This window comes from Astatotilapia calliptera, chromosome 1 (genome assembly GCF_964374335.1).
Source record: "Astatotilapia calliptera chromosome 1, fAstCal68.1, whole genome shotgun sequence".
NCBI classification, from domain to species: Eukaryota; Metazoa; Chordata; class Actinopteri; order Cichliformes; family Cichlidae; genus Astatotilapia; species Astatotilapia calliptera.
Window position 1 is genome coordinate 799,784 of NC_137422.1, and position 27,872 is coordinate 827,655.

Here is a 27,872-nt window from a genome sequence, read left to right on the forward strand (position 1 = left end):
CACCGGCACACAGCTTTCAAACCTCAGCTGAGTTTTAGCTCTCAGTGGACTTCATTCACTCAGGTTCTGTCTGTCGGGTCACGTTTACTTCGCTGTTTTATTTACAACTGAGCAAATCGGTTTGGCTGAGGTTAAAGTTACGTTTCATAACTGCATAGTTTCACAGACGTTTAATGGTTCACTGGCACATGTGTTAGACTGAACTATCATCTAAATATCATCTGTTTTTTAATAGTTATTCAACTGTATTCTAAGCACCAGCTGTCTGTTAGAATGTGATTTTTTTTCTCTCTCTGTTGGCAGAGGTATAAAAATGCGCAGGAAAATCTGACGTGCATGGCGAACTTCACCGACGATATTTAAGGAGGAATAAACACACATCAAACATAAATGAACCATTTGCCTGTCTCCATAATTGAGAGAATTTTCTCTTCTTATATCAACACTCTCTCTCTCTCTCTCTCTCTTTTTTTTTCTTTTTTTTTTTGCTTTTTCGGTCATGTTATGTTTACCTGTCAAAGGCTTGTTACAAACTATGAAACACATGGTGCAGACTTCTGGATGTTAGAAAAAAACGAATACTGCTCATGAATGAGACTAAAGGCAGGAAGGTGTCCTTTAAAACTAAACATGTTAATAGGACCTCCCTGTTTATATCATAGTTTATGATATAGCACGTGTATTTCAGTAATAGCCTGCTGAGGCCACTATACGTGCTGGCCTCATATCAAATGTGAAGGCAGACTGAGTCTATGTTTGACGTTTGTTTATATCTAATCTTCCTTTTCAAACATTTAAACAGCAGCGAGTCTGCAGCTGAGGGAATACAAATTCAAATTGTCGGAACAGGTTTGCTCGTTTCTTGGATTCATTTGGTGATTTATTAAATGTATAACTGTAATTCTAATCTGCTGCTGAGTCTCTTACACTTTTCTTTATGCTGTATATTTTCACGTCTCTGGAATAGTTGGCAGTTAGATAGTCAGCTGGGAAACTCATGGAGCTGAGGATATCGTGGATATGCTGACCTCGCTGCGTGGTGTACAGAGCGAGGTCAGCATGATTAATATTCACAATAAAAATATTAGCCGAACATCATGAAGTCTGTATGTGTTTCATAGTGTCGAACAACCTTTGTACAGTTAAAGCCAGCAGTTACTACATGACGGAAACACCAACGTTATCTCTTTTATGTGTTTATACACAGGTCACGCTGATTACTGAACAAAAACCCAAAGATCAGATGTTAAACAGATTTGCTCTCTCTCCTCCTTAAACATTGTGGCATGAATAAGGCACGGCGGGACCACAGAGCGACGTTCAGAGCCAACTTTATTTGATTCACATCACACCACACCACCACCAACCCCTGAGTCCCCGTGTTTTAACACGGCGGGCGTGATTGCGGATGCCGTGCAGGTGCGTCCGCACGGCCCCGCAGACCACGCCCCACCACATACCCCCATCGCCCGATTGAGGCCGGGGAGTGATCCGGCCAAACCTACTCCCCCCCGCGACCTGGGGCGAGACTCGGCCCCTACACATCGGCGCCCCAGCCCCCGACCAAGCGACGGGGAAGCGTCCGTTCTGGTGGCCGCCCGCGCATCCAGCGGCAACGACGAAGCTGGTCCGGAGGTCGGCCGCGTAGCAAGCGGACACGGCCCCACCGGCATGGCCGTGTGCTCCTGCACACAGGCGGCTGGGCAGACGCCAGGCGCGCAGAATCGACTGGTGGCAGCGAGGCTGGACTAGCCAGCCCGCCGATCCCCGGCCTAGCGGGGCTGTCCCGCTCCTCTGCCTCCAACTCCGGCTGCACAGGCTGCCCTGGAGCAGGGACCTCCGTCTCCCCGCACAGCTGCTCCGCCACCGCCTCCGCCACTCCCGTTTGGAGCGGCTCCCCGCACTGCGCCTCCGCCCCCAGCAGGCACCGCCCCTCGCCCCCCTCCGGGTGGAGCGACTCCTCTGCCTCCGGCAGGTGTAGACCCTCGCCCGCCTCGTCCTCGGCCTCCGATTGGAGCGGCTCCTCCACCGCTTCCGGCAGGAGCAGCCCTTCACCCGGCTGCTGCTCCTCCTCCTCCGGCAGGCTCGGACCCCCGCGTGGCTCGTCCACCACCTCCGGCTGCCGAGGTGACCCACACGGCTCCTCCACTGTCCTCGAGACACACTTGTGGGGGTGGCGCCCAGGCCCAGAGCAGCGCTGCCAGCTCTGCCATCTTCCCCAGGTGGCGTTCGCTCTCCTGCCGCAGCTCCTCCTGTTGGCGACGCACCTCCGCCGCCTGCTTCCGCTGGGTGGCCGCTATTTCGGCCACCATCTCGGCCAGCTCTTTCCTTTCCTGGCTCTGGTAGGTACCCGCCATGCCGCCTCCTGGGTTTCGGCACCAATGTGGCATGAATAAGGCACGGCGGGACCACAGAGCGACGTTCAGAGCCAACTTTATTTGATTCACATCACACCACACCACCACCAACCCCTGAGTCCCCGTGTTTTAACACGGCGGGCGTGATTGCGGATGCCGTGCAGGTGCGTCCGCACGGCCCCGCAGACCACGCCCCACCACAACATGTTTTTAATGTTAGTTATAATTCAGAATTGGCGACTGAAACACGTAGGACACATAAGAACATCAGGAAATAAAACACCGATAAATATAACCTCAGTAAAAGAAGTCAGCGGGGGTTACTACAGCTGTGTACCGGGGCCTGCGCTTTGTCGGTGGGATTGCTTGCGAGGCGAGCGGGTCTATCCCACGCTTTGCCGTGAGACTGGGACGACATCTCCGAAATCATCGAAACACTTTTGCAAAGAGGCTGTATCTTGACAAACCGACCAGACACATGAAGATTAAACCACTACATTCTCGGCTAAAAAAATATTAAAACGGTATTTGGTAACACACAAACAGGGTTTTTCAAAGCTCAGTTCTGTTAGCTTCCACATGCCGGTTGTTGTGTGCTAGAAACAATGGCCACCAGGCCAAAGCAATGGTTTTGACTCGATCAGCGTTAACCCCGCCCCCTGAGTTTGATGGGTGAGGCTGACAGATAAAATTATTTCATGATGAGAGCCAGGCGTCAGGACTGCCAAAATGAAATAAATAAATATATCATTAAATAATTAATTAAATGTGTCAATAATTAATTAAATGTGTCAATAATTAATTAAATGTGTCAATAATTAATTAAAATGTGAAATACATAAATAATTAATTAAATATGTCAATAATTAATTAATTAAATGTGTCAATAATTAATTAAAATGTGAAATACATAAATAATTAATTAAATGTGTCAATAATTAATTAATTACATATATCATAACTATTTATTTAATTAATTAATTCCAATTTTAATTAATTATTGCCACATTTAATTAATTATTTAATGGTGTATTTAATTAATTCATTATGGCAGTCCTGGCGTTCCATACAGAACAAGCCTGGCTGAGAGAAAGCAAAAGATTTCAAAGACTCTGGAACGAAAACTAGTGAGAGATGTGTCTAAAGACCCAAGAAGAACTGCAAAGACACTATGACTTAACCAAGCTGGGAATTATAGTCTGAAAGAAGCCAATCACAAGAACCCTGCACAGGAATACATACTCAAACAATGTACTTTGCACAGATGAGACTAAACTAGAGCTGCAACTGCCTGGTCAACATGGAAGGATTAAATATATATAGACCAAATGTGAAAGTTACTGATGAAACACCTGGCCGATTCATGCCCCCCAACACCTTCCCACAGTCTGCAAGGCATGCACAGCATTCTGATAACATGCCAAGGGTGTGTACGCCATGCTATAGGCTGCTGGAGCTGGAACTGTTGATAATCATATGCTCAATGTTTCATTACTACAATGACAATGATTCTGAATGCCACCACCACCAGCAAATAACAGAGTCCTTAGGCTAATCCACTTTTCACTGGGAGATATTGATTTCACTACCACGTGACAGAACCTTGAAAATAGTATCACGAATTACACCCCCATTTGCTTTCATCGTGGCAATGGAGGCGACCATCAGAGGTTCAAACTGGGTGGTGACAAGCAGCTCAGGTCTGGAGTGTCCAGTTAACACTAATCAGGGCTTTATGGATGACATAACACTGACGACAACACCATCAAATATCACACAGACCAGGATGAAGATCATTTCTGGAAAATCAAGAAGCATCTCCATCACCAAAGGATAGCTATCTAATGAGTTAATACTGAACCAATACCAATGATATCAGAGAAATCTGTCTTGGGAGATCAATCAAATTAAGCAGGATGCTGTTTGGGAATCCACTCTGATACATAAGCTATACTGTGAAGATAGTTTTTCAAAATGCTACATAAAGCAGAAATATCCACATTGATATATGGAGCGATCGTGGCTCAAGAGTTGGCCGTTCGTCTTGTAATAGGAAGGTTGCTGGTTCGAGCCCCAGCTCGGACACTCTCGTTATTGTGTCCGTGGTCAAGACTCTTCACCTACCGCCTACTGGTGGTGGTCAGAGGGGCCGATAGGGCAGCTGTGGCTACAACTGTAGCCTCCACCAATGTGTGAATGTGAGAGTGAATGAATAGTGGAAGTGTAAAGTGCTTTGAGGGGTCCCGAAAAGCGCTATATAAATGCAATCTATTATTATTATTATTAATCTGAAGCAAGACTCCACTGATAGCTAGAAATTCCACAGTTCTGGTTAATTGCACACCGACCAAACCTGTGAGTTTGAGGAGATTGTCCAGACTGAGCTTTGTTCCCATTCCACAGTGGGACAGACACTTGCATGACTATAGGTATATTGTATGTACAGTCAGTCACACAAAACCTGACTATACAAACATAATACAAATAAAATTATTAGCTGCTGTTTGAATATAAAAACAACAGCTAGTAAGAGTATAATTGTACAAGTTCTCTACGCTGCAAGATCCTTATCTGTCACAGACGCATGTTTGTAGACACAGGTCCACAAAAGTACACCCTACAGGCCTTGATACCAAAACCTCACTTACCAGTACTTGGCACAGAGCTCGTAGGAGGCAGCATGGTAGAGCAAGAGGGTGTTCGTGTAGTCATCCAAAGTCCAGACTGCTTCTTCTCCCCATAGACTAAAGCTGGTTTCCAAAGATATGACGGAAGATGGTGGGCTATAGGTCTCCAGCCTATAAACTGCCTGAAGACTCAGACAGTCTATAACTAGCAGGCCCGGGCCGTTGGAGAACCATAACTGATAAACATAAATGTATAGACATGGTTCAGCTGATGAGTTCATGTGTAGCCATTACATGACTCAAACATAACTTCATTGTCATGGTTAGTACTGTCTGTTCACCTGGGATCCACTGCCAACGAGAGCCATGGTCCTGATGGGATAAGGTCTCTGCCTGGGATCTGAATCCTTCAGACCAAACACTGTCTTATTCAGGGTGTGGGAGCAGATGTATGTTTCTCCTTCTAGTGGAAGGTCCTCCACTACGTTATACACCGCCAACAGACCGTCCGACATCCCTGCAAACACTTTGTCCAGGCTCTTAATAGGAGGAGAAAAAATCTTTTTACATTTAAATACTCGTTTCACTCTTCACTCTCTTTGTAAACCACCTTACCTCACTTACAAACCCCTCCACCTTACCATGGTGGAGAGGTTTGTTGTTGGGCGAAAAGCGAGGTGGTTATATAGTGTAGTGGTTCACACATGTGATTTAATGTATGAAAGGTCAGTTGTTTAAAACAGGATAAGAGACGAATCCTTAAGAGGGCTGTGTCAGAAAAGCACCAGGTTTAAAAAAATATGTAACTAACTCCAAACCCTGCAGGACTTGAGGGAGAATACCTAACAACTCCACCTTAGACCATGGAGCCGGCTCAGCACAGCACAAGAACATAAGCCTGCTCACTTGTTGGTCTACCACCTGCATTAGGTGCTATAGGGGTTGGTGGCTTATGGATTGGGTGATGTAGAGACCAGGATGGTCCTCTCTATAGTCAGGCTCATGTCAACCCACAGTTTGGATTTTGAAACCAGTCTTATGGAGAAGGACTGGAGTCCAATCCAGAGTTACCTTCAGTGAGAGGCATTGTGGACAGGGCAGGGCAGACGTGTATCCCTCTAGTTTGGTATCTGTATGTTCTGGGTTTGCTTTTTTAATTAAGTATTGCTTTTTTTCATCTTCAGATTGGGGAAGGAATCTCAATTGTTGTTTCTACTTAAGTTCCAAACAGTGGTTCAGAGAACCAGTAACTGACTAGTGGCGCCTTTTTTTGAGCAATTACAGGGGGCTTTGCTTATGTTATGTTTGGGACTTGCTTGTTTCATATCTTTGTCCTGGTGCATAACCCAAAAGTGCTTTACCTTCAGAGCACAAGCACATGGCTTGACGTTACACTTGAGGATTTTATGGTAGAGAGCAGAATCCACGTGTCCATCAATGACAGCAAGCCGTCCAGGTCCTGAAGCAGTGGAGCTTCATCATTTATAAAATAGTAATGGGACGAAATCCTTCCACAAGGTTTCTTTTGTCCCATCAGTCCACAGACTATTCAATTATTTTTTTATATAGAACCAAATCACAACAACTGTCACCTCGAGGTACTTCATATAAGATGGTAAAGACTATACAATAATAGACACGAAACCCCAACAATTGATGACCTATGAGGCAACCCTTGGTGACAACAGCAAGGAAGAAACTCCCTTCTAACAGGGAAAAAACACCTCTGGCAGAACCATACTCTGGAAGGAGCAACCTTCTGTCATGAGTGGATAAGGGTGAGGGAAGGGAAACAGAACAAGAGACACATTCCCAAAGAGAGGCAGAGATCGATGCTGACTGATGATTAAATGCAAAGTAGTGGATAAACACAGAGAGTGAAGAAATATTGTTCTTCTTTGAATGATGGATCTGGATTATGGGGCTACGGTTTATTGGAGTTCCAAAGTCTTAGAAAAAGCTTTGTAACCCTTTCAACTACTTGACTTTGTCAGAGAGGTTCTATTCAGGTGATTTCTTGATTCAAAAGGTCTACCAATAATCAGCCCTTTTTGAAACTGAACTATGGTTTCAGATGCGTTTTCACAACTGAAAATACAATGTTTTGTTTTTGTTTGTTGTTGACTGTGCATTAGGAAGCACACCTACATCTACAGCTCACATCTACTCGAACATTGGGAATATGCCAGACTATTCCATGTGCTATTCTCACAGACTAATGACCGTTTTGGTGTGATCTGACTGGATTGGACATTTGCATGTGTGAAAAGGGTGATAGAATAATTATGGTCTGGTCTTTGTTCCTGTTGCAGCGCATAGTGGTTTGTTTAAATATGCAAAACGTGCAAACATTCTGAGCCTCGCCACTCGCAAGAGGTTTCCATTGCTTCGATATACTTGGTGAAAACCTTCAGGGTGAGTGCCAGTCTAAATTACACCCATGAGCACTGAAACTGGATGGTCACAGCCCTGCACTGCCCCCTAGAGACCTGAAGAATAAGCTCTGTAACAACATTATCTCCTCCCAAACCGTAAGACTGGGAGTTTCCGTATCCAGCAGTTGGCTCATGTCCTCAAACCGCTCAGCATGGTAGGCTGAAAGCAGGGTGCCCACATAGACCTCAGTCAAATTAATGTGGTTACTCAGTCAACTCTTCTATATATTATTATAATTATTATGAATATTAAGTGCAACAGTTATTCCTGAAACCAGAAAAATGGATTACATTACGGCATCATTAGTGTTCACGAATGATCTTCACGATGAAGAAACTGAAAATGTGTCCTTGCAGTGATTTGTCTGTCTGGAACAGAGGTGGTGGTAGTGCAGCTTTACACTACCACCACAGAGGGCGCATCCCTTAGGGAGATACCAAGTGAGGTTTGAAAGAGAATTGCTGAGATGTATTTAGACTCTCTCTCCTATCAGTCTGTCTGAGTTCAGTATTTACTTCCTCTACACCATAAATGTCTCTACTAGACCCCATTCCTACTCTAATGCTTAAAGAAGTCCTATCATTAACTAGTCCTTCAATCTCAATATCTATCTTTAAAGAGCTACACAACACAAGCTTTTAAGATGCTGGTTATTTACTTTTAGGGATATTCAATCTGCTGGATTGTCTCAGATTTGCATAAACAAATTTATGATAGAAAATTTGAACATATACAGCAAGTGATGTACATGATATCAAAATGTTTTCAAGATATATATTTTGTAAAAATGTTACATTATCCCACTTTCAGTCCTTTATTTTGAATATCTCAAAGATTATTAAAGCCTGAAATTTCCCCTGGTCTTTCTCACCATCAAAATTAACCAGGATCTGTAATTTGTGTGTAAATTGGGATCATTAATTAGAAAAAATGTGTTGGCTAGTTAAAATATGAAAACTGTATAAAAGTATGCAGACTGGAGGTGGTCGTGCAGGAAATGTTCTGTATTGATCAATACCCAACTTTGCCAAAAGTCTTTTTAAAACATCTAACTGAACTTATGCAGAGAAACTGTTTATTTCTGTTACCTCTCTGAGGTCATCGCAGTACAGCACTAGCAAATGTTATTGATGACCTTTTCATGGCCTCTCCCAGTAGACTAATTTCTGTGCTTGACTGTTAGAATGTAAGTGCAGCATTCAATACCGCTGACCACAAGATTTTACTGCACAGTAAGTTCATCCATTTACTACTTCGAGGCTGGACTACTGTGATTTACTGTTGTCATGTTCCTTAAAAAGCCTTGAGTTGCTGCAGCAATAGCACTGATAGGGATTATTGTGTATCTTCCTTATTCACTGGCTTTTCACTCTTTACTGGCCACGTGTTAAATCCAGAACTGAATTTAATATCTTTCTGCTTACATACAGTGTCTTGAGTAATCAGGTCCCATCATATCTTAAAGATCTAATAGTACCACATTGCTCTGATAGACCTCTTCACTCTCAAACGGATCGCTCACTTATGGTTCCTAGAGTTTCTAAAAGTTGGATGGTAGACAGAGCCTTCATCCTACAGCCCCTCCTTCTGTGGGAGACAGACACCCTATCTACAATAAAGCATGTAGTTTGTTCAGGGTCACCTGATCCAGCCCTGTCTGTTAGTTATGTTGCAATAGCCATAGACTGTTGGGGCGTTCCTAGAAACACTGGCTCTCTGTCACATGTGTCTTTTGTCTTGTTTACCTCTGTTCTCTTCTCTTTCCCCTCATCCCCATGACATTTACCCCATAGTCTCATCAGACTGCCTCTCCCTGAGTCAGGTTCTGCCAGAGGTTTCTTCCTGTTAAAAAGGGGCTTTTCCTTCCCAGTGTCACCAAGTCCTTGTTTACAGTGGCTCATCTGATTGTTGTGGTTTTTTCTCTGCTATTTTAGGATCTTTACCCGACAATATAAAGGACCTTGAGGTTGCAGTTGTTGTCATGTGGCACTACACAAATAAAACTCATTGACTCAATGAACTATTTTTTAATGACGGAGCAACAACTGAATGGTAAATAAATTCCAGACAAACAAAAAAATGCAGCACCACATATAAAAAGCATTTTGCATATTACTCTGAAAACCAATCTTTGTATGCTGTTGCAAAAACAATAAAAATATTGTTAAAAAAAACATTTCTACCGTTATTAAGCCATCCTTCTCAAACGGATGTAACAATAGGTCAGTACGTGACGCTCTTGTATTACAAGCTCACGGTTGCTTAGGCTTCAAGTCTCATTTTGTCTTCTACTGATGCTCTGTCAAAATGCACCAATGTGTTGACACCATGTAAAGCCAAATATGTGGAACACTTGTTTCCTTTGCTGTCAAGTGCATGTGACACAAATGCTCTAGATACAAGCTGCTGACATATCAGCAACATTCATTTTAAGACGTTTCAGACTGAAGCCCGTATGTAAACCCACAGTACTGAGTGACACAATAACACAGGTTTGAGTAAAACGTGTTTGCTTAAACATATGCTGATATATGACCTGACCTGCTCTCTCGCTGAAACAGGAAACAAACAAGTGATGATGGCGGGACAGGAGAACTGCTTCTGGGGTTGACTGAGTGGACACATGTCCTTCAGACTGTAGATGAACACCTCCTGTTCCTGTCACAGAAACATGAAACTAAAGAATGAGTTTTTTTATTTTTGGATTTAGAGACAACTACGTTGTCCCCGAGCTGTGGCAACAGTGGAGGGCAGCCAATGTAGGATTTGATATTGTTCTCCTACCCTGGGAAACTAATACTTTCCCTCCAACACTGGTTTGACACTCAATAAAAGACTGTAGCAGTCTCAGTGTCCTCGTGTCCCTAAAAGGGTTTTCATGAAATCCTCTTTTCACATTAAAAAAAATGACAAAAGCAGGTAAATTCTGAAGCTACCCAGATGTAAAAGTAAGCTTCCCAGTGAAAAATAACATTGCATGATTGTTTGACTGCTGTTCATAGATGAAAAAGTTATCAGTAAATAAATGAGTCACCAAATGTCTGCATTTAAAAAGCAGCTGTATCACGTTGAATTTCAGGATGTGTACCTCAGTTGCCATCCACAGAGTGTTCCCCATCTTCATGTGACAGCTAATCCTGCTACCTGGACAGGCCATCCTCTTCACCTCCACCTGACCCTTGTTAACATTCACCACACTGTAGTTCCTGCACAATACACAGTTCTTTGCTGAAAACATTTAGAACCACTGAGTTGGAAGTTAAAACAAAATAAGCAATATTGTGTATAGTAATGTTTTTATACAGTGATGAGTAGAGGCACTTTTTGGAAGACGATGTCACAGGGTTAGTTAATTAAAGCTAAATATATAATATTTATCACGTTTAGTACATGTGTGATGGATAACTTGAGAAACTGGCATGAAGCATTACAAAAATGTTTTTTACTATTGTTTATTAATGTTTTATAAATAGAATTTTAGTTTATTACAGTTTAAATACTCTATATTATATTGTATATATTTTTAATTTCTCACCAATAAGCAATTTCACAATTTTAGCATTAATATATCTTAAACAAAAAGTTGCCTATATAAGGTGCAACCAGTGCTGCTGGTGTGTTTGCACTGTTCCCTGGGACGTTTCTTCTGACCACTTGCACATACACTTTGCTGCCAGAAGTGTTTGCTCGTCTGCATTCACATGCACATGAACCATTCCTAATGTATGAGGTTTAATATGATGTCCCCCAACCATGTGCGGCGATAACAGCGTCAGCTCTTCTGGCAAGGCTTTCCAAAAGGTTTAGGAGTGTGTTTATGGGAATGTTTGACCATTCATCCATTTGTGACACTGATGCTGGATAAGAAGGCTTGGCTTGCAGACTCTGCTGATTCATTCCAAAGGTGTTCTGTCGGGTTGCGATCAGGACTCTGTGCAGGCCAGTCAAGTTGTTCCACACCAAATTCGATCATCCATGTCTATATGAACCTTACTTTGATGTACTACTTTGCGATCACGTTGGAACAGGAAGGGGCCATCCTCAAACTGTTCCATGAAGATGAAATTGTCTTGGTATGCTGAAGCATTAGGGGATCTGCAGTTTATTGGCAGCTTGCAACCAGGTACACTCTTTCCTCAGGAGCTGGTTAACCAGTTAGTGTGAGTGGCCAAACAAAAGTAAGAAAAGAATATGCGAGTTAAATGGCACTGGAAGAGTTGGGGAGGTAACATGGTCTTGACACAGAAAAGGAGTTAAAAGAGGGAAAAGTGTGAAGGAGTCAGCAGCAATTAACAGTATTTGTTTAAAAGCAAGGAAGCAGCTTTTAAACACACATCAACCTGCAGTCCTGCTGCCACAAACAGCTAGAGCCATTGTCGCCATTATGTCATGCATCTGGGAGCTTTTTCAGTCAGCTGTGTTAAACATGTTGTGTTAAATGTAGTTAGCGCCGTACATTTTTGGACAATAAAAGGGTTCTTTGTACACAACAACAGTAAATTTTAAATCAAACCAGAAATGTGTAATTGGCGCGCAGATTTTCAGCTTTATTTTTAAGTAAAACATTTAACTTCATTTGTAGAGGCTCTAAAGTAACTGGACAATAGGCTAATAATCCATTTCATGGTTTGATGAGGCTTTTTCAGCTGTTATTTCATGACAGACTGCAGAATTGAACTTCCAGTTGGTAGTTCACTGGAACTTGCAAAATGATGTCCAAAGAAATGCTGATGTAAGTGAAAAAGACTGTCATTGAGGAGAAAACCAAATAAACCCCATCACAGAGACAGAAAAAACCTTTGCAGGGGTCAAATCAAGTAAATAATCAAGTCAATCCTAAATAAACAGGAATGCAAAACCAGCTCAACAACACTAAAAGACCTGAACTACAGAAGACAACTAAAACATGGAGGTAGGTGTATTGTGGGGCTCATTATTGTGTATAAGAGGCAAATAAATCACAGTACAAAGAGAAATGGTCACACAAACCTGTCCTCCTTATCGTCATTCCAGAACACAGCACTATATCCTTGGAGCTGGGACAGGAAGAGCTGAGAGTTGACGTCACAGGGCAATACATACCTGAGGCAGGCGAAGCTAGGCTCCTTCATCTGCCTCACACAATGCATTGCCACTGGCCTCTGCAGCACAAATGCAGAGACAGGCAGTTCAGCTCAAAGTCATTCACAGAACAATGACTTTCATTAAAATTTGCAAAAAACGTTATGTTTTATGTTTTTTTATCCTTAAAATATGGCTGTGACTACACATACATCGGCAGTTGTGATTGAAAAAATAAATGTTGAAGATATATATGCATTAGTGGTGCTCATTATTCATCCATCCATCTCCACTTATCCTTTTCCGGGTCATGGGGAGCAGCTGGAGCCTATCCCAGCTGTCTTAGGCCAAGAGGCAGGGCACACCCTGGACAGTCTGTCGCAGGGCTAACTCATACACAGAGAAAACTATTCACACTCACATAATGGAGTCGCTCTATAATGCATATTTTGACATTATAGTCAAAACATTTATTGGGACTGATTGTTTTATCATTTGCATTCTATGCTATCCATATATCCATGGAAATATTTAATTTTCAGTTAGGAAATATTTTAGCATTATTGTTACACTTGCCACTATGACCATGATCTAGAAATCTTAGACCATGCTTGTTCAGTCCTTTTCGGTTTTTTAACTTTCCTGCACTTTTGAAAATATGGGAAAGTGAAAATGGACCAGGTGAGTTGGAGCAGTTGTTCTTATCTTAAGATTAAACCGCAGTAGGTTAACATTGAGAACTGGGCAGTATAGGAAAAACATCTTGTTTTCTACATGTTCCCGAGAGACACGACGTGATTTTATTTCAGAATTTAGCAGTAAAAGGAGAACCAATTGTTGGAATCTAACCCCTCTTTAGACTAATTCTTAGAATTTCTTCCAAATGTGAAGTTATAAGTCTCTAGCTCAACCTACTTTGACACAAGTAATAAAGTGTAGTACACTTTCCTTACATCACACAACAAAAATTTGCTCATTGTGTCAGCCAAAAACAGCTCACCTTCTCAGGTTTAGTGTCCCAGCATTCAGTCATCAGGTTGTGCAGGCAGCAGAACTGAACCTCTTGTGGACTACCCAGCACTGGCCGAATACCTTTCGAGAGCTTCTTTGCTATCTCAAGCTGGTGGTGTCCCAGCGCTGGCCTCCGCCCAGACAGGAGCTCATACATCACCATGCCATAGGAGAACATGTCCACCTTTAAGAGTTGTTCCCAAAAAAGGAGCATTAAGGTCAGTTGATAAGGGTCAAGTGTCAGAGTTGCATCTGAGGAGGTTATTAAGACCTCCTGATGAATTTGTAAATAAAACTTTAATAAAGAAAACTTTAAATTTCATTTGGAGTGAAAAGAAGTTATGAAAGTAAAACCAACCATTTAGATGAAAGCTACCCAGTCAGTCTCTGAATGTTCATTTCTTGGATAAGAACTCATGACCACAGCCCATTTATGAATTTGCATATGCTCTATTTGGGTTAAAATCATGTAAGAATTTTATTCTTAGAGCAATTCAGCAAGCAGACCAGCAGGCGTTGGTCTGATGAAGACCTGGAGTCGTGGCCTGTTGTTCTGCTTGCTGAATTGTTCCAAGTATTTATTCTTGGAAGAAGAAATTGACATAATTTAATTTATTGTTTTTTTTTAATTTTATTTCTATTTCTTCTAATTCTCTACTTTTATTTTTTTTTCATCTTAAAGTGCTTTTAAATAAAGGCGGTATGACAGAATTAATTCTAGGATAAATCCTAGAATTTCTCTCTTCTTCCTCAGAAGACTTAGAGACTTCCATCTGCCACTGAAGGTGCTCAAGAACTTCTACTCCTGCACCATCGAGAGCGTCCTGACATCAAACATCTGCACCTGGTTTGGGAACAGCACCAAGCAGGACAGACGAGATCTGCAAAGGGTGGTGCGCTCGGCAGAACGCATCATTCAATCAGAGCTCCCTGACCTGCTGTCCATCTACACCAAGCGGTGCAAGTCCAAAGCTAGGAAGATTATGATGGACCTCTCCCATCCCAACAATGGACGTTTCCGCTCCCTTAAGGCCAAAACAGAGAGAATGAGGAGGAGCTTCTTCCCCCAGGCTATTCGGGCCCTGAACCAGGTGTAGGACTGGACTCTCCCACACATCACATCACCACACGCACTCTGGTTTTTCTTCATGCACACTTCCTATAATTTATGATCTCTTTCTGCTATTTGCACATTTTTTTACTGTAAATTTAAATCTGTAAATTTTGTAGTAACCTGTAAATTGTAAATATTGTAAAACTTTTTTTCTGTCATTTAATGGTCGGGCATTGTACAGCTACAAGCATTTCACCCCCATGTCATACTGTGTATGGTTGTGTGTGTGTGACAAATAAAATTTGAATTTGAAAGTGAAATTAATTGGATAAGCATTAATAAGTTTTTAAAATTTTAGATTTTTGTTTTAACAATATAAAATAGTAGAGGTGCAACGATATTCGTATCGATATTGAACCGTTCGATACAGTGCTTTCGGTTCGGTACGCATATGTATCGAACAATACAAAATTTTTGATTTATTTTATCAACTTTCCTTCTGACGATGCTGTCTGTGTTGAGCGCTCAGTGAATCTGCGTTCGACTACTCCGCCTAGGCTCGACAGTGCAGCCTAGGCGGAGTAGTCGAACGCAGATTCACTGAGCGCTCAACACAGACAGCATCGTCAGAAGGAAGAGCGCAGGGCATTCAGATCTGGCGTTTGGAATTATTTTGGTTTTCATGTGACGTATGACCCTGAAGGTAAGCGAGTCATGGACTAAAGTAAAACAGTATGTTGGATGTGCCATGCAATGCTCAATTACATGGGTGGGAACTAGTGTGTTAGCGCAGTTAGCTCGTTAACGTGTTGGCCGTCTAGCCCCACGCACGGAGCGATCGGCGGTAGCTCGTTAACGGAGATTTGCCGTGTTGTGGCGTTAAGGTCATTTCAACGAGATCAACCTGAAAGCACTAGTGGGAACACAACGAATATGACTGCACATTTACGGCGACATCATCCTAGTGCAAAGACAAAAACAACAAGCATGCTACTAACTTTAGCCGAGTCATTTAGACAGCTGTTAGCACAGGATTCTCCTTATGCTGCTGAGAATATAGCCCAGAAGAAGCGGATAGTATAGCTTTTATTTTGGAAAGAGCCATTTCTCTGTAATAAACTCTCTTTTCCAAAGATGAGTGATTCCTCAATCAGATACAGGGCTCGCAATATCGCTAGCCCGACGTCCCGGGGCTAGCGATTTTTTCAGTCGGGCTACCAAAATCTATCTCTTCCCTGCCCGTCGGGCTATTGTAGGAAGGAAAAATATATGTCAATGCTTTTGCATTCTTTCAGAAATGTAGCTGGATAATTATGTCATTGGCATCGGTGAGCCACTGTCAATATGTGACATATTGAAGTCGCGTTTGAATTTGCGCTTGTTTTTTTTGCTTTCACTTTGCAATCGTGAGAACTGTGTATAGAGAGCGACAGCACTGATCTGTGAGTGATGATAATTTGTGCACCAATTCCTCTGACATCGTCTTATTAATCGTTAGCTTACTATGCAAACATGACAAGTGAAATCTCCCGCAGCTTAAACATGTGAGAGGTTGATCGCGCAGAGAATCGCTGAGCTTATGTGAGTGCGTGTGTAAAAGCATTTCAGTTCTGCTGAGCCAAATAAGACAGGTCAGGGTGAAGAAGTGACAGCCAAAGAAAAGCTTACCACAAAACGGAGAAGTTATGACAAATCAGACTATAAAGCAAAAAGAAAGTGCAGCTTTATGGTTTCATGGACAAAAGAATTTCTGTGGCTGCAATATGACGAGCTACATAACCAGGGCTGCAGATAAGTGGTCCGCAGGTGCGCATTCACTGTCAAAATAAAAAACACGCACAAGGGTTAGGGTTAAATTTAAAAACTGTACTTTTGAGTTAAAATATATATTTATAATTTTAATAAATGACAAATTAAAAAGGCATGAACATTTTTTTGTATCGAAAAAATATCGAACCGTGACACCAAAGTATCGAACCGAACCGTGAATTTTGTGTATCGTTGCACCCCTATAAAATAGCTCAATAAGGCAACACTTCGACCTTCAAATTAATCTACTGACCTTGAACGAGAGGTCAAAGGTTAAATATATCACAATATTTTAATTCTAAATAAAGTACTTTTTATATGTTGATAATAAACACCACACTTTTAAGAATTATAGTTTCTAAGTTAAAGACCTTGATAAGCCAAATTTGGATGGATTGTTGACGTGAGCCATCATGTTTACAGACACAGTGACACTGAAACGCTACTAAAAGCATAGCCTCTGTGCCAGAGGTAAATAAACATAATCAAATACTGAATTTAATGCCGCAGAGCACAGAAAAGATATTTGACTGAATTAGTACTCTTTGGAAGAGTGCGGAGCAAAGACGGAGGGTTACACATATTTTCGCCTGGTTTCTGAAGAGTTCAGGGATCAGTAAATGAGGCCTGGTAAAGCTTTTCATTTTATTTTTTGATTTTATTAGAAAGTTATTCAGACTTTCTTGTTCTCCCTAATTTCACCATTTGACGTATTATTTTTTATATCTTTGTAAAAACTGAGTATCTGTCTTTTTCCCTTAACAAGCTGCAGTCTGATTGGTGGTTATGGTCCCAGCACAGCGCTTGATGTTTGTTTCCAACCTCTTTGTTATTAGACTACATTTTCCCAGGTCCTCTTACTGTGCCATAGCTGGGATCCACATTTATGGATATTTTCTCAATGGCAGTTCTCATCTCATAAACATGATCCTTAGGAGTCTGGCCATCATCCATTTGCACTACATTGCAGTACCAGCATGTGTGTCTAAATACTCCTGTTGGTTCCAGGATGTGATGTTCAATATTAGCACATGCTGAGCTTCTGTTCCTGACCTTTAACCAGGATTCACTGCTGGAGGGCACTTACAACCTGAATTGACATTAAAATTAAAACTTTAACAATTCTGTTTTACAGTGTTAGTCAGTGAGTGACTGGCTGCTCCCGTATGGGATCAGAACAATGCCACCTTATCCCACAGTCCAGCCAATGATGCGATTCACATTCGTATATACGCAGCTAACAATTGATGGAAAAAGTGTGGACTATACCACAATTTAAAAACTATAAGATATAACAGTTTTTAAATTTGGTTTTACGCAGCCGATCAACACGAGTTATGATAAAAAATATCTGCAGTGTTTGTTTTTTTCCTGAATACTGTCGTTGTTTATATTTACTGCGGGAAGAAACGGTAAAAACACTCGAAAGCACTCTCCTCCCAGTGTTACCAGCTCCTCAGTAAGGAAAATCGCTATTGGCTGTCCTAAAAGTCGCTAAATGACGTCATCGCCTAATTGGTCATGCTAATGTAATTGTAACCTACGTTGTTGGCGAGAGAAATAACATCGTGGAAGAGACAAAGTCAGTAAAAAACGTCCTAAATGCAGTTAGAATTTATTTAGAACTTTATGTTAATTTTTTTGAAGGAGTAATTATATAATTATTTGCCCAATATTGGTCATTATATACTTTATTTTGCTAACAGAGAGTTAAAATAAATAAATAAATAAAGTTTTGTTTTCAAAATTGGAGTTCAAGTTATTTTTCCTTCCAATAGTGTTAACATACCACACAGGGCACGAACAAGACTTTTTAACATTTTCATTGTAAGTGAGCTAAAGCAGTTCATTAAAAGTCGTCTAACATAAATGTAAATGCTGTAATTTGATTACTTTAATAAACATGTAGCTTGGATGCTGGCGTGACCACAGTGCACACGTCTGCTGTCGCTCACAGTGGTCCAAGGGATCGCTCAGTTTGTGTGTTCGCTCAGACACGTGAAACATTAGAGCTTGTGACCTACAAACATGGTGTGTATCACGGTATCCAAAGAGTTCAATTTTATTTTGATCTGACCAGAGTATATCTCCCAGTCACTGACTTGTCTAAATGTTGTTACTGATCTGGTTACAGTTTCATGTCAATAACACCTTTAGAATTATATTTACTTGGAAAAGTAGTGATGCATTCAATACACATTTTACCTCCTGTCTGTTAATAACTTCTAACATTTTTCCTCTTCTTCGGTAGCTAGTTAGTCTCACCACGTTTGTCGTAGATAGACCGTTCCTACCTCATAACAACCAGCTCAAATGTTTTCAATTCAGCAGTAATTAAGCATTTCTTACCATTCCTGAAATATTTGGCATTTTCGGGTGATGAAGTGCCATTTCATATGAATAGAGAGCATGCTCTTATCTCACCCCTGTATGTTGGAGGTCACAAGTTTAAGCAATTCTATTAGGTACAGTGTAGCTGGTATCACAGGTACAGTACACTTGTGGCCTATTAATATAGTTGCTCATGTGTTTTTGAGCCATCTCACTTTAACAGGTTACCTCCAACGTTTTAAATGCACCATGGCCAAGTTACAGAGTCCACCAATAGCAACAAACCTTCCACAATTTATTTAGAAATTGCACTGTTTAGTTAATTTATGCTTATAAAAATAATTCAAAAGTTTTATTAAGTTATACAGACTGTATAACTAATCTGGAGTTTAGTTTGGTCGTCTCCAGTTTGACTTTTTAAAAATCAAGGTCTTTTTGATTTGAAATTTGAAAATGCTAGGTTATTTTCGGAAAAGTTGAAATCTCGCCTCTCACATTGTTGTCAGACGATTACCACTTGGATTTGAAGCATTTCAACTAATGTTTTCCTTGTTAACTCTCCACTTGGTTTTTTTCTACTTGCAAAGCCTGCTCAAACATGATTTTTAAACCATTTTAAAAAAATGGTTTAAAAAAACAAAACATAAAACAAAACCACACAAAAGTCCAAAAAATGTTACAAACTTTTCTAATGTGGGTTAAAAAAAAAAAAGCAGATACCTTCTCATCATACACGATGCCTGGTCGGATCTCAGGAGCCTGGTAGCCCGGTGTGCCTTCAACTCCCAAAGCCCCCTCATGGAAGGATTGTCGAGAGATCCCATAGTCAGACAGTTTAACATTGACCGTGTCCTGCACCTGGAAGAAGTTATCAGTGAATTAAAAAGCCAAATGAAATGACAGAAACAGGCTTTCTCTTTTTGTTTTGGTTTTTTAACATGAAATTACTGTTTTGCTTTCTATTTACAGTATTTTTAATAAAGGGAGAGCAAATAAATTAGCTCAGAACTTTCACTTTCAAAAACAGGTGTATCAAAAAGAATTGTCTGATTTCAAAATGCTACATATTTCTAAAGTAATGGACATAGAAGCTTGCAGTTAAAATTTTTAAATACATGGCTGAATATAAAGCTTTACAATACACACAATGTTGACGGGCTCATGACATACGCTGTCCTACACCAGCTGTTGTTATAAAACTGACCCACAACCACGTGAAGCTCACTAATCCCTCTTTCTAACAGTCCGTGTTACGATCGTTACCTGTGAATACTTGCAGAATTACAGCTTGTTGAAACTGGCTGATTGGCTAATTCAATCTCGTGGATCTGCGGCTTCCCACCCTCATTATTAAGTAAATTTCATGACGCATACACAGACGCACCACAAGAAGTTGTTGATTTGTGTGTCGGCGCATTTTCATGTTTTAGTGTTGCAGGTGTGGAATGTTTTAGGCTTTGTTCTTACAGGTGCAGCAGTTGGTGATATGTCGTACTTTTCCATTTCTACGATACCCTTTTATTGTGTTTTCGCCATCCTTCCTTTTTTCTTTTTCTCCTGCCTGTCAGCTTAGACATTGTTACACAACACATATAATGTAATAGCTGAAATAACACTAAAAGAAATGAGAAACACAGAAACAAGAGGAGCCTTTATAGAATTTATAGAGCTCATCTTAATTCTGATTTTTTAAAAATGATAAAAAGAAAAAAATTACTTGGATGAATCTTTTTGATACACCATGTAAATTAGAATGCTTAAAAAACACAACATTTTGCAGACCTCCAGAGACCACACCAGAATGTTATCAGATTTGAGGTCACAGAAGATGATGCTCTTTCTGTGAAGGTATCCCAGTCCTGCTGCAATCTGATAGGCTACTTTGAAGGTTAGCATGTGTCCAAGCGGCATGTACTTGAAGCCTAGAAAGACAAGATATATTTTCAGATCTCAGTAATATCGAGCAAGTTTTAAAATCAACTTCAAATGGCAAATCAGAAGGTGCAGATCACTGCGTACTTTTGCCTTTGTGCTTTTCCTCCAACACTGTGTTGAGGCTACCCAAGGGGGCTAACTGTAGGGCGAAGCAGAGTGGATGAATGCTGATGCCCACTAGCGAGACAATGCAGGGATGCTGGAGAGAGTGCAATGTACTGGATTCCTGGCGAAACTCAGCAAAACTCCGATAGGCATTTGCAGACTGGAGGTGTTTCACCATGGTGTCTAAGACAATGAAGACAGAAAGACAAGGGACCATCAAAGTTAATTGATTTACATTTACTGGCAATTTACATTTTGTCAAATGACTAAATAGTACGGTAAAATAGAGAAAGCCAACATCCAGCTGAAAGCATTGAGGGTGAGAGCAGCTGATCGTGGCTAGCAAGGAAACCTGGTCCCTCCGTGGCCGATTACCCAGACACGTGATGTCCTACTACGAGATGTGAATCCCTACCATCACTGAAACCAACCAGCTGATCTACACCATGGTAGATCATGGTAGTGATCACTGAAATGCTTGGCTCCACCAAGAGCAGTACCCTCCATGGAGAAAGAGATTAGGCACAGAGGGAAACCAACTATTGGAGCTGCAGAAATGCCTGATGAGGAAACTGATGCCTAAGATATACAGCAAGCTGCCTAATCCTGAGGCATTGGAAACTGCCAAGCAAATACTTACAGCCATTTGAAGAAACAGAAGCCAGGAGAACAAATCAGAGTTTTCTTCACTAGTTCCTGCTCGTAGTGGCAGGGGAACAAGGTGTGAACAACCCCACCAAGGCTGGAGGGAAAAAAGCAATGGTGGAAAAGCATATGGGAGACCTGAACAGGATTCAGTACCCATCAGAGTAGCAGACATCCAGGAAAGAGTCTCAAGCATGAATGGCAGGACAGCACCACAGCCTGACATGAGTCACACCTACTGGCTAAAGAAGTTAACTGTACTCCATGAGCGTCTGGCAGTACAAATGAACCAGCTGCTAATGGATGAGACACATCTAGAACACCCAACTGAAGGCTGGACAGTTTCTTCTTCCCCAAGGATCCCCAAAAGGGACTGGTACCATCTAATTACTGGAAAATAACCTGCCTCAGCACAACATGAAAACTCCTGTTAGACATCATAAGGGTTAAGATGAACAAGCATGGTTTAAAACATGAACAGGGCCCAGAAGAAAATTGGCATAAAGACCAGAGGGGGAAATGCCAGCTACTGGTAGATAGAGCAGTCATTTTCAATGGGACAGCCATGAGTGAATGAAAGAAAGCCTATAACTCAGTGCCTCACACATGGATCCTGGAATGCTAAGAACTGTACAAGATCAACAGAATCGTGAGAGCCTTCATCAAGAACTCAGTGGGGACGTGGCAAACAACACTGTACACTAGAGCAAGATTTTCCAAAAACATGGCATATCCCCAGTGTTATTCTACATAGGCCTGAAGCCCCTCAGCGACAAAGCGAGACTGAAAGACAGAACAGAGGCACTAATCATGGCAACACAGGAAAGAGCTCTAAGCACAAGAGCAACACTGGGATCTACCACAGTGACAGATACAGTTATACCAAGTGGTAGCAACATCAGAAAGATGGAGTACGAGAAGCTTAAGATATACCATCCACGTATACATACACATTTATACATGTACACTAAACTACGCCAGCTTCAAGGGCCTGTTGTATATAGCCAGTTACTAGAGATAGGTTGATCATATTTAAATGGTAAATGAAACAGCTGCTCTGTACAGAAGGCAGACAGGTGGCAAACATGATCAATCTCTATGAGTTTTTTTGAATTAGCATAACTCAAAGTGACTCAACTATAAGGATGGGTACCGGTACGGTTCTGACATAAACGGTAGTAACCAGACCGAAAAGCAGCGCACATTTCGGTGCTTTTTTTTCCTGACCTGTGATACACTTTAGATTCTAGCCAATCATTTTACGTTTCCGAGGATAGTAGGCGGGGCCAGGTACGTACGTTCTTTTAGAGCAGAGCTACAGATTAAAAATGTCCAAGGTGAAGCGGTCAAAGTCTGGCTGTACTTCACAGCAAAAGATGCAAACTCAGCAGCAACAAGTGCTTTAAGCTGATACTGTGATACTGTCAAAGGAGGTAACACCAAGAATCCGATGAAACACCTGGCGACGCATAGCGTTTTTTTTAAAAGCCCAGAAATGCGCCGTATTTGATAGCTTGCTGCGAGACCTCACACCGAGCACATCTACTGCGGGTGGGTTGCCTGTTATCGACCCGGAGCAACATCCCCCAAAAACACGAAGAGGAGAGTCCTGGCCCCTAGCCCTGCCAGTGTAGCAGGAATGATGAGGATGATGATGCAGCAGCAGCCGTTCTTCTCTGCGTGAGTAGCTTAATGTTGTTCGTGTGTAAATTACGTTGAGTAGGCTAACCACGTTATTACATTAATGCATGTAAGGTGAACTAGCAAACATCATCATAGCTACATGCGGCTGTCTTCTTGTTTGATGGCAGATACTCCCTTCACCCTGGCCAAAAAGGCTAAAATGACCAAAGAAAAAGTGGAAAACAGTTAAACATGAGAGGTTTAGGACAAAGTTTGTGTCTTTTTCCATTGTTTAAGCACTGCTTCCAGCCAAGAGTGATGCCATATATGCCCCATAGCTGCAGAAAAGGCTAACATTGTTATCTTTTTACAAAAAACCAGCTGAACATGAGAGGTTTTTGGACCAATTTTGTGTTCTCCATTCTTTAAGCACCGGTTCGAGCACCGGCACTGTTTCAAAAGTACCGGTTTGGTACCGGTATCGGATAAAACCTAAACGATACCCATCCCTACTCAACTAACTGGGTGTCAGCTGTTTGTATTTTGATTACATTCCCATAAAGCAAGTATGCTGCTGAGTGCAAATTTAATAGTTAAATGTGAACTTCTGTCTCTGAAATGATCACAGATAATTACTGTATTATCAGAAGAAAATTGCATGTAATTGCCAACTTACCAGCCCATTCAGCTGCAGACTGACATCAGCCTGATAGAAAACTGTCTCATGCCAACACTAATACCAGGTTTTAGTGATAGTGTTGGAATGCATGAAAATCCCATTTTGAAGCAAAACAATGTGTTAAAAATGGCAAAAACATTTTATCGTGAGTGAAGTATTGTGACAGGATCATGTCATGGGGTGTCCAGCAATATTTTCCATCATCTGCTTTCCAAATATTCAGTGTAAGATTTCAGATGTTTTTATTTTGTTAAAATCTATATACTCAAAACTCTGAAATGCTTCTCTACCTGTCTCGCTGATTGCCTGGTGTTGACACTTCTTGAAGTGGAAGCGTTTGATAGCTACTGGCTGGTTACTATATCGGGCTCGATAGATAATGGTCCCACTGCCACCCTGGCCAAGGATGTCATTTTCCTCCTCAGAATACTCCAGCTGGGACTTCTCCAAAAAGAGCCTAACACACACACACACACACACACACACGCACAATTGTTAATCATCAAGTCCCAAACCTGACATTTGCTTGTACACTGTCTCACCTGGATAATCAGTCTCATGTCTCATGTCACATTGAGCCTACCTTAGTCCTTACACAGAATTGGGAAACAAAGTAAATGAAACCAAAACAATAATGGATTTTTGAGGACAGTGCTCACTTTGGGGGTAAAAAACATAACAGCTATATATCCATTTAGTATATGTGCAGTTACATCATGTTAGAGTTATAATGGAAAGACATCATGAAAAGTACTACAGAGAAGAATTATTGTTATTAACAACAGTATTATTACAAATGCACATTTCAATACACATGTGACACTTCATTGCTTAAAATATTTTAAGCAATCAGACGATAGTGTACTGACAGTTCACAAGTATGAATACGTATAATTGATGTGCTCTGCATTAGAGGTCCTTTACCAGATTGCTATCTTTGTGTTCTGATGGCTTTCGATTCATTTCTTTGTGTGATCATCATTTACCCTGTACTTTAACACTGTTTTTGATCTATTTGTGTTTTCTTTCTTTTCACTCTACCAACTATTTTCTTTGGATATGTAAATGTAGACCTTAAAATAATCTGCAAAGCTCTCTCAAAGAGATTAGAGAAAATAACCCCCCTCTTAATTCATCCTGACCAGACTGGTTTCATAAAAGGTAGGCACTCATCAACAAATACACGTAGATTACTTCATTTGATAGACTACTCATGCAGTAAAAACCTTGAAACTACAATATTTTCTTTAGATGCAGAAAAAGCGTTTGACAGAGTTAACTGGAAATTTCTATTTGCAACTTTACACAAATTTGGTTTTGGATCCTCTTTCATAAACTGGTTAAAAATATTATATAATTCCCCAACAGCTTGTGTTAGAACAAATGACCAAAAATCCTCCAGCTTCTGTCTCCTGAGGGGCACCAGGCAGGGATGCCCACTCTCCCCTTCACTGTTTGCAATTTTTATTGAACCACTAGCAGCAGCAATTAGACAGAATTCAGTAATTAAGGGCATAAAATGCAAGAATATAGAACATAAAATCAGCCTTTATGCAGATGATGTGTTACTTTTTCTCCAAAACTCACAAACCAATATCTCTGGGGTGATTGAATTGATAAACTCTTTTGCAAGAATATCAGATTACTCAATTAACTGGTCAAAATCTACAGTCCTACCGATTAATTGCTCCCTCCATAATTCCTCTTCTACACCACTGCAATCGGGAAATATAAAATATTTAGGTATTAATGTTTCTCCCAAGCTTGCAGATCTAACTAAATTAAACCATATCCCACTTTTAAAGAAGGTAGAAGATGATCTGGCTAGATGGAAATGTCTACCCATATCACTCATGGGAAGGGTTGCCGCTATAAAAATGATGGTCTTACCAAAAATAAATTATTTATTCTCAATGATCCCAACTAAACCGCCACAAGATTGGTTCAGATCTCTAGATTCATGTATGTCCAAATTCCTTTGGAAAAATAAACCCCCACGTATAAGCTTAAAAACACTACAAAGGACCAAGGATAAAGGAGGACTAGAACTGCCTAACTTTCAGCACTACTTCTTAGCCAACAGGCTTCAATTTATCTCAGGATGTCTAAGAGGGTGTCTAGGGTGTCTAGCCAAGGCTAGATGTAGAACAAGCACTTCGCAATAATCTAGAGATTTCAACCTACCATTTATCAGCTCAAACATAGTTTAGTCCCACCTTCGCTGTTGTGATTGGTGTGGGGGTAGGGACAGGCTTGGGGCGTCGGGGGGTTCCCCAGGAGCATCTTCCTTGGAGGGCTCAACCCGGGGTTGCGGTCATGGCCTGTTAAGGGCTCTGTTGGCTCTTAGGTGACTGTTTCCTCGCGGCTGCGTGCAGCGGGGCTAGGGGAGGGTCTGTGCTGACAGACGTGGGTTACTGACCTGGTAGCCTGGCTGCCCCTGGGTGGGTCCGGAATGGGCGTGGGGTTCTGGGGGCGCTCCGGCTCTGGGCTGGGGCCCTGGCTGGGCCTTGGGGGCTTGGGTCCTGGTTGGTGTGTTGCCGGGGTTGTGGGCGGGTGGGCGTATGGGGGCCCAGTCCTGGCGCAGGGTGCCGCCGGTGCATCGAGCCACTTGGGGGGCTCTTCAACTGGTGGGGGAGGTTGTTACATCTTGCAGGAGGTCTCCTCTCTTCAGGAACTCACTCTGCAGGAGGGGGAGATACAGGAGAGGTGGAGGAAGATCTCAGCCTGGGCGTCTATTGTCTTGTGTAGTCTGGAAGATGAGTGGATGGGGTGGGTGCAGTTTTCTCTGTGGTGGGGTCGGGTGGGCTGTCCCGGGCTCTGTGGGGCCGGGCGGCGCTGCTGAACTGGGCCCCGGTCCGGATGGGCCTGGGCCCCCTTTCCCTGGCGGGTTGCGGAGTGTGGGGGTGCTTACTGGGGTCAGTGGGGGAGCTGGCCCCAGGGAGGGCAGGCGCCTCAAACAGGCGCCTCAGTAGCACATAGAAAAACCACACGGCCACAGCAACCTGGTATCCCATTATTCAACCAGCATTTGTCACAAGTCAGCCAGTGTGGTGTTGTTGGTCACTCTGTATGAACAGCAAGCACACCCAGGCTGATCCTACAAGTTTTAAATGGGGTTGAGGTCATGTCTGCAGGCAGGCCATTCCATCCTTTCCACTCCCAAATTCTGGTAGTAGTCTCTAATAAAACTTGCTCTGCTTGGTTGAACGCTGTCATCGTGGAAGATGGAGTTTGATTCCAGACTGTGGTGCCATAGGATTGCCACGTATTCCAAAATCTCATCTCGATAGCTCTCTGCATTGAGATAGTTTCCAGTGATGACAAGCCTTGTCTTTCCAGACAATCCCACTGCTTGCACCACTAGCTGTTGCCCTGTTCGTTTATTTGTCATATATAAGTAACAATGGCACATGAGTGAAATTCTTAGGCTCTGAGCTGCTTCAATGTTGCATGCAGAAAAACCTATATGCCCTGTGTGAAAAAATGATTGCCCCCTAAACCTAATAACTTGTTGGGCCACTGTTAGAACAAACAACTCCAATCAAGCATTTGCGATAAACTGACAGGTTTTCAAGCATGAAGGTCATACTACAGCATCTCAATCAGACTCAGGTCAGGACTTTGACAAGGACACTCCAAAGTGTTCATTTTGTTTTTCTTAAGCTATTTAGAGGTAGTGTGTTGGTGTGTTGTGATTCGTTTCCTGCTGCAGAACCCACTTGCAATTAGTGTAATAATAAAACGACTTCATATAGCAAAAGGCAACTAGTGACAATTTCTGAATAGTCATATTTCACTATAATGCAAAATAAAGCATGTAGAACATTTTACTACAAGCACTTTATAATCACAAAAACGAAGAAAATGCTATTTCCATTCAAATGCTGGAGTTTCTAGGTGGTATTCTAATTATAACTTAGAAAATAATAAAATCAACTTTCTTGTTGTTTTTCTCTAGTGTCTCCAGCAAAATATGGTTTGAATTCTACACTATATAATGCAAAACTACTATCAAACATCTGGCTCACAAGGCATCCAGAAAAAAAGAAACAAATGATAATTTATTATGTGTACATATTAACCATACAACATATTAAAGTTAAGAGTTTCTTAAAGAAGGGCTTTTACCCTCGGACCTTGATTTCTGTCCTGCTATCTTGCCTTACGCCTATGTTTTTCTTTGAAATTAAATGATGAGG

General features: G+C 41.6%; 1 protein-coding gene across 1 annotated transcript in view; it reads right to left on the reverse strand.

The window, feature by feature from the left end:
• lrrk1 (leucine-rich repeat kinase 1) overlaps positions 1-27,872 on the reverse strand; it is a 92,554-nt gene that overhangs the window by 7,362 nt on the left and 57,320 nt on the right. The window contains exons 26-35 of the mRNA XM_026182375.2: positions 23,964-24,130; positions 20,706-20,909; positions 20,469-20,608; positions 19,407-19,544; positions 13,482-13,676; positions 12,410-12,561; positions 10,509-10,626; positions 9,962-10,078; positions 5,326-5,523; positions 5,006-5,220 (exon numbers count right to left, since the gene is read on the reverse strand). Coding sequence (XP_026038160.1) covers positions 5,006-5,220; positions 5,326-5,523; positions 9,962-10,078; positions 10,509-10,626; positions 12,410-12,561; positions 13,482-13,676; positions 19,407-19,544; positions 20,469-20,608; positions 20,706-20,909; positions 23,964-24,130 — 1,644 coding nt within the window. The remainder of the gene's footprint in view (positions 1-5,005; positions 5,221-5,325; positions 5,524-9,961; positions 10,079-10,508; positions 10,627-12,409; positions 12,562-13,481; positions 13,677-19,406; positions 19,545-20,468; positions 20,609-20,705; positions 20,910-23,963; positions 24,131-27,872) is intronic.